This window comes from Dipteris shenzhenensis, chromosome 19, assembly GCF_047967505.1.
Source record: "Dipteris shenzhenensis isolate YYH24624 ecotype China chromosome 19, Dip_SZ_1.0, whole genome shotgun sequence".
Lineage (NCBI taxonomy): Eukaryota > Viridiplantae > Streptophyta > Polypodiopsida > Gleicheniales > Dipteridaceae > Dipteris > Dipteris shenzhenensis.
The window spans coordinates 45590559-45598457 of NC_141614.1; the positions used below are offsets into that span (position 1 = coordinate 45590559).

Sequence of the window (7899 nt, forward strand, 5' to 3'; positions counted from 1 at the left end):
CGAAGAAGCTATGTCTGCCGGTAACTCGCTGAAGAGCGAGAGGCTACGCAAAGAAGGAAATCTTTTGTACAAGCAAGCGTCTGCCGGTAATTTTGCATTTTCTCTGAGGAGAATGAAGTTTTTTCGTGCTCAGCAGCTCTATACGGAAGCATTGAAAGAAAGCTCTAGCTGTTTAGACGATAGGGCATCATGTTGCAAGAACTTGGGTGCACTCCTCTGGATGTGGAGTAAAGCCGAACTTGAGCAGGCTTTGATCAAAGGAGGGATTTCCGATCATGCAGGGGTAGCCAAGATTGCTAGTCCAGTTTGCAAACACTATCTTCGTCAAAGCGTGGAGTACATTATGAAAGCCAAAGAGACTGGAGAAATAGCAGGCAAAGCTAAGGAGTGGTTGGATCATCTTGACAGCGTTCTCATCAAGATGGCAGATTGGGCAACTGAACAGTCATCTGGGTTACTTCACGCTCCCATTCTCAGATACCTGTGCGAGGTATTCCACGAAGTTGTTCCCTGTAATGCTGTCAATTGTGAGGCTGCCATTTTGGCGAACCAAAATTATGCCAGGGCTCTTCTCAGCCAAGGCATTGCAGCAATATCGAAAGAGGAAGGGCAAGCGGATTACAAAAAGTGCCTCAGCTTGATGTGCGATTGTCATCAGCCATTGCAGAGAGCAAAAGACCTCTTAGTTAGAACTCGGCCAAACAAAATAGCTTCGCAGGAGGTGCAAAGACTTGAAGAGCAAGTGCACATGTATCGTTGCATTGCCGAGTCGAAGCAAGCCTTGGCCCTCGGGGATGTGGCATTGACAAAGTATACGGTTGAGGAAGAGGAAGCGGATATGGAGTTCGCGTGGAACGCTCTGGATTATTATCGGGAGGCCGCAGTACGAACCCAGGAGCTAGACATGGAAAACGAGGCAGTGGCAATGAGTAGAATAGGCAAAGTGTACTCAGAGGTGTTCAAGATGCATGAGAAAGCTCATCAGTTTCATCTTCAGGCGACGAGGCTAGCTCTAATTCTGATGTCGTCCAGAATAATGACATCCGATTGGTACAAGTACTCCTTGGAGAAAGTAAAGCAACACCAGGAGAGGGTAGTGGCTAAGGAAGAGGAGGAGGAGGAGAAGGCTCGCGAGCCGATTCTAAAGCGGCTGCAAGAAAAGGTAGACAAGCTATGGAACGAGTGCCAAAAAAGCACAGAATCGTTGCTTCGGTACGTGTACAAGGAGCACCCACATCCTGATACCTCCAAGTGCATTGGCACTCTGGGCACACAGGGAGAAACCAAGGCAGTTCTCAGGAGAGCAATCAGCCACTATCATCCTGATACCAATGCAAAGTATGGAGACGAATGGAAAGTCTTCTGCGAGGAGATCACCAAATGCCTCAACCGCAAGTATACTGCTTACAAAGGGTTCTAATTCGTTCTCTCGTTCTAGTTTTCAATAACTGGGCCGATTTTTATGCTAAGTATGTAATCGATGTTGTTCACTTCGCACTTTGTTACTCTACACTTTTATGCTGTATTATAGCTTCCTACTATGTAGGACTTTCCAGAATTTATAACGTTACTGTAGTTTCCGAGTCGATTTAGGAGTTTTTTCCGTAGCTTCATAACTATGCATCCTGTTATATACACAGTATTCGAATATGGGTGTATGAATGGATTTTTTTTTTGGCTAATTTGTACTCTTTTATCTCCTTACAACACTTGGCTAGTGATTGTTTGAAAAGAGAAATATTGGGAATAAAAAGTACGAATAGATTATAGCATAGAGACCTGCTCCATTGGGTCTCAAAGGTGGGATCTTAAAATGTCTCTTATTTCAAGAAATAAAATTTTGAAGTTACTCTCTAGTTTAATCAATGATTCATTTAGATGAGTGGCCATATGATGTTGATCGAGAGGCAAATCTTTCACACAAAAAATCCCCCCCTAACACTCCTCTCTCTTGCTCTCTCTCTCTTAGTGCAGTTAATAATATTTTTCTCCGTATCAACCAGCTGAGAGGCAAATCTTTCACACAAAAAATCCCCCCCTAACACTCCTCTCGCTCTCTCTCTCTTAGTGCACTTAATAATATTTCTCTCCTTATCAACCAGCTATGTGTGCTCTCTCTCCCTTCAGTGTCTACATCGCGTGCATACATACAGATACTCAACATAGGATATTCTCCCCCTCTTTCTCATGTACATTTCACACACATACATGCATACATCCTTGTTACAGACTCTCTCTCTCTCTCTCTCTCATAAATAAAAAAAATTCTCTCTTGTAACTATTCCCCCCCACCCCCCCCTCCCACACACACACACACACACACACACTCACACACACACTCACACTCACACTCACACACACATACACACTCAAACTTAGGATACATGCACACATACAGGCACAACCTCTCAAACTTAGAGGACATACTCACATATAGAAACACACTCAAATTTAGGCTTGCTCTCCCCTTTGGCTACTACAAAGCAACTCTTCCTTAATAATCCATCGAGCACAAGGCTCAACAATGAAAAATTAGGTTTGTCACCTCAATAAATCAAAACATATGGAGTAATGTTTATTGCTTCATCAATGGTGAAAACTATAACTCTTTCTATCTTCCTCTCAATCCCAAAAACCTTGCTTCTTTCCCACAGACTATTTCAACTTATCCACCTTGATATTCAACGGGCTAGGGACACTAATAGATATCATTCGGTAACATGGATGTTTTTATCAAAGCTATACTTTTATACTAATATAATATCATGGCAAAAGTTTATCAAGCTAATTTTTTAGTTTCATAATATTGGAAAAACATAGTATGATTAAATTATATAGTTTCTTTTGAATTTCTAAGTAAAATATGTACATCTTGGCAAAACTTTTCAATGTTTTGCATGCAAGTTTCAAATCTTGGTTAGTGTTTCAAAATTTGATTTTTGTTAGGGCATATAAACTTTCAATGACAATATAAAAGTTTCACTTCTTAACAAAACTAATATGCAAAAATCATCCATCTTCGGTAAACATTTCTTATCACCCTTTACTTTTCACTAACTCAGTCTATTGCCTCATACATTATTTTCCCTTTCATTGTAAGCTAAACTAACATGAAGTATTTTCTTAAATAACTTATCTTTATGAGAGATGTTGCAAGTGTAGTTTTGATATCTATCTCTGACAAACTACTTTCTCAAACACTTCATCTTTATTAGAGATGATGCACTTGCAATCTTCATATCTATCCCTAATGACCTTAAAACTAGGATCCTCTCTTGCCCTGCCTACTTTCTCTTTTGTTAGATATGCTCAATGTCCCACCCTCCTGGTAATCGCTAGTGGTCCAAGGTGCTCAAGTTGTAAGGCCCCCATATGAGAAGAAGCCATGTGTAAGCTCGAGACACTGGATGGTGACTTGCATGTTAGATGAGGTCTATCAATGAGACTATTGATGGTAGAAAGGTGACTGTGTGGAAGCCCCTTATTCTTACTAGGATCTAGGGGGTCCCAGGGGGGCCAAGGGTCCCCCTGGTAGGGGTTCGGGGGTGAGAGCCCTCGAGGTGATGGTATATGAAATATTCCTTGAATATTCCATAGACGACTAGTCGGTTCCACTAACTAGGTTGACTGGTCAGCTCCACCGACAAGGTTGACTGGTCGGCTCCACCGACTACTTTGATCTGACTACCGCCCTCATAGCTATAAAGAGGTGACCTCCCTAGTCCATTGTATCAGATCAGTTCAGATCAGATCAGATCTTCCAGCTAGTAGCTCTTCACCTAGTATCTGTCTAGATCGCCATCTAAGCTCCACTATGGGAGTGCATGGGTGGATGGAGCCATCATCTGCACTACATCAGTATTGAAAAAAAAGTTTGTTCCTCTCTAGTTTGCTGTGTACTCTCTATTCTTTGTTCAGTTTTTGTGCCATTGCGCCATGTAACTATTTAACATGGTATTAGATCTCAGGCGGCTCTAAGGATCAAAGAATAAAAGAGAGGCGAGGGCTTTAACAGCATACGGAGTGATGGCAATAGGAAGCGGCTCGAGTTTAGCAGCTGCTGTTGCACCAATAATCCAGGCATTGAGGATTTGCCCACCAGCCTTCACTGAAGGCAAGCTAGATGGTACGAACTTAGAAGTTTAAAATTAGTGCTATTCTAGATTCATATGAGCTTCTGGAGATAGTACTAGGGACTGACCCAGAACCACAAGGAACCCCCGACCCAGCAAATCCGGGGAGTATGATACCTCCTAATTCCGACCTTCTACAAGCTTCGAAATGCAGGAACATAGATGCTCTATGTGCCCTAGTTACAAGTACTACTGATAGTGTTTTGACCTTGATTCCGCATACATCTAAGGCAATTGTGGCCTGGAACATATTGAAGAGTCTGTATGAGATGCGAAATGAGACAAGGATCCAGGACTTGGAGAATCAACTCGCAGTTAAGAAGTTTAATGAAGGAGAGATAGCGGAGGTGTTCATAAGCCGAATCAAAAATTTGCATGACCAGATGGCTGGTGCTGGGATACAAAAGACTAGCGAAGAGCTAGCTCGGTAGTGTCTTCGAATATGTCCACCAAGGTTTGATGGATTGGTAACAACACTTAACACTCAGGTGAGATCCCAACCATTGTCATTTAAGGAGTTCTGTGCTTTACTTATGCAGGAGGAATTGAGGCTTAAAGATCGAGATGGAGGCGGCACTGGGGATGTTGCTTTCTCTACCACTACAAAAGGCAAAGGTGGTTCCTCCACCAAAGCTGAGTCCTCTACTAGTGCTAACAAAAAGAAGGAACACCTATTTCATTAATTTTGGACTTTTTGTGTTGTTTTTGGACGAAGCCCAAAAATCCTTTCCAAATGAAAACTTTACTTTATGAAAATATCCTTTCCAAATCAAAATTTTACTTTCTAAAAAGTTTCTTCCCAAATCAAAAGTTCACTTTGTGGCACTGTCATATTCACATAAAAATATTGTTTTTTCAATCTATACTTTTGCACCAACATGCAAGAATTTGAAATAATCCTATATTAGAAATTCTAGCTATATCTAAGTTATTTGTTAATTTAATTATTTTTAATATTTTTCCTTGACGTTTTTCCTTCCCAAATCAAAAGTTCACTTTGTGGCTCTATCATATTCACATACAAATATTGTTTTTTCAATCTATACTTTTACACCAACATGCAAGAATTTGAAATAATCCTATATTAGAAATTCTAGCTATATCTAAGTTATTTGTTAATTTAATTATTTTAAATATTTTTCCTTGACGTTTTTCATTGACATGATAAATTTATAAATCCATGAAAGGAGACTTAAATATTTCATGAAAATAACATTGTCACTCGGCAATATGCACAAAATTTAACAAAACTTTTAATAAATAGAAAGAAGACATGATGCCATTATAAGACCAAAGAGGGATAATAGCAATTGTAGCTTTATGTATATGATTACATTGAGAGACGTTGCTCTTAGCTACAGTCTTTATATCCAAAATGATATAGATTGAACATATGTTTACAATTTAAATTGTTGCTCTTAAAGAGCCTCAATTCGTGCCATCTGCATAATTTGACACCCCATTGTCTTATTGCTCAATGTCACGACAGTCCCTTGCCAATTGCCATCTGCATAATTTGACCTAGGCTTGTCTTGCCAAGCCTTGCCCCTTGGGTGCATTGACTCCCCATTGTCTTATTGCTCAATGCGATAGTCCCTTGCCAGGTGCCATCTGCATTAACTCCCTGTTGTCTTGCCAAGCCTTGACCCTTGGGTGACATCCAGTGCAAAATACAGGTGCCATCTGCATTAACTCCCACAAGTTATCTTGCCAAGCCTTGCCCCTTGGGTGCATTGACTCCCCATTGTCTTATTGCTCAATGTGATAGTCCCTTGCCAGGTGCCATCTGCATTAACTCCCTATTGTCTTGGCAAGCCTTGACCCTTGGGTGACATCCAGTGCATATTTTGACTCTCATTTGACATACGAGGTGATGACTCTGATTATAATTGTCTTGGATTGGCTCCTTGCCTAGTACCCAAATAAAATCCTTCTGAATCAATGGACTTCAATACAAAGCTTTAATCATGGACATTCTTCATTTGCGCTATCTCCTTCTACTTCCTCCATGGCGAGCATCCTTAAAAATTCGTGTATATGCAAAATAGTTTGCTGTGGTATTTTTATTTTTCCTTCTACCTCATATCCCATGTGCTTCTTTGATTTCTTTGCCCTTGAATGCCAAGACACTATGATTGTCTCTGTCGAAACTTGAGAGACTGCTTCATCATTTGGGACCCACTCCTTCATTATACAATTAGTATATAATGTGTTGTTATCCATATTCTCCTTCTTGCCCTTTGGCTCATACCATACTGCTGTAAATGTTGTAGCTCTCCCTTGGTCATCTCTTTGCACATCAACTACTTTTGCAACCCAAAACTTCACATTCTCATATTCATCATCCGATGGCCGAACCACAACAAAACAATCAACCTCTATATCTACTTGTGGCATAAACTCTCTCTTCTTCGGTCCACAATATGGACGTGGGAGTAATGATACAAAATCATTTTCAAAGACTGGAGCTGGGTGCAAATCGTTATGAACATTTGGCCAAAACATATTGCATTCTTCCTTGACATCCTTTGAGCCTCGCATTCTCTCAAGGTCCTTTATTAAATTTCGTGTCTTGTTAATTACAGTGGTAGTGTGTTCTCTCCAAGCAGGCTTCGAATCAGGATATCTCTGGAGCATTTCCTCTTTGTATGTAATAAATGCTTTTAATCCATCTATTTCACAATTAGATCTCTCATTAAATTCTTGTATAGGAGCCCATGTTGGATACCTTTCCTTGCTGGGAATTGAAGTTAAGAGACTGTAAGGTTCTTCAGGTTCCCATTTTGTATCATGAGAATACTGTTGCCATTGCATTACGGGTTTTTCATCTTTTAAAAAAAAATGAAAGTAGTGTGGATTGGTATGACCTGTCAATGCATCACCACCCGTTTGTATGAAAGGTAGAATGAAGCTCTTCTAATCATACATTCTTTCGAGCCTCTCACATACTGTACTTTCCTTACGACCACCAACTTGCCTGCCACATCTTCTTACCAAGTCATCTATTGTCTCCACATCCTTGCATTTAAGCTCCCTTGAGACTGTGCTAAAAACCTGATCGATATCCTCATGTGTATGCCCAACATACAAAAATCCACATTCGACCTCATTGAAGATTCGATGAGCAACTAGCATGGAGCAGAAGGCAAACATAAGTACATTCTTATTTTCTCGCCAGCAATTATCAGCTTGTATTCTCAAAGTCGGTGGCAGGCGACCTTTTTCTGCATGTACATTGCGAATTGCCTTCATAATAGATGTTACAACTTGATTGCTATCATGTAGATGCAAGGAATCAATCCATATATCTGCAAAGAACTTAATTCCATGCACTAACACTCCACATAGATGTGTCTTTAGAAAGTGCTTTCCTTGTAATTTAGGTGGAGTGGCAACAAAACGAGGCAATGTTGTTGTATTCTGATCCATGCCATCTACAATAAGACACATGTAGTCATCAGGATGCGAAATAGCTTGCTCCTTCCAAAATGCATATTTTTGTCTGGAATGTCGAATAAGGTCATGATGAGATTTTCGGTTTTTTTTGTATAATTCCCTTTGATTTGGACATGTTGCACTCTCAATCGCTCGCTTTAAATCATCACAGACATTGCACTTTGACATTTTTTGCCTCCTTGGGATTTTAACATATCCAAAGTTCTTCTTCCAAAGAGTATACAAAGTATGAGAAGAAGCTACAGCATCCCCTCTTTGCCTTTGCTTTTCTGCAATAGAGTCAAATACTTCGAGCTTTGTCAAGCCCATT

General features: G+C 40.3%; 1 protein-coding gene across 1 annotated transcript; it reads left to right on the forward strand.

Annotated features, from left to right (window-relative positions):
- The first annotated feature begins 10 nt into the window (after positions 1-10).
- Positions 11-1491, forward strand: LOC147890532 (uncharacterized). The gene has a single exon (XM_087390315.1). It carries the CDS (start codon positions 11-13, stop codon positions 1418-1420), a length of 1410 nt encoding a protein of 469 aa, XP_087246441.1. The 3' UTR covers positions 1421-1491.
- Positions 1492-7899: the final 6408 nt, after the last annotated feature.

Bases quoted from the DNA above. Each gene is read 5' to 3' on its own strand.
- LOC147890532 (XM_087390315.1), top strand. From the start codon at position 11: ATGTCTGCCGGTAACTCGCTGAAGAGCGAGAGGCTACGCAAAGAAGGA.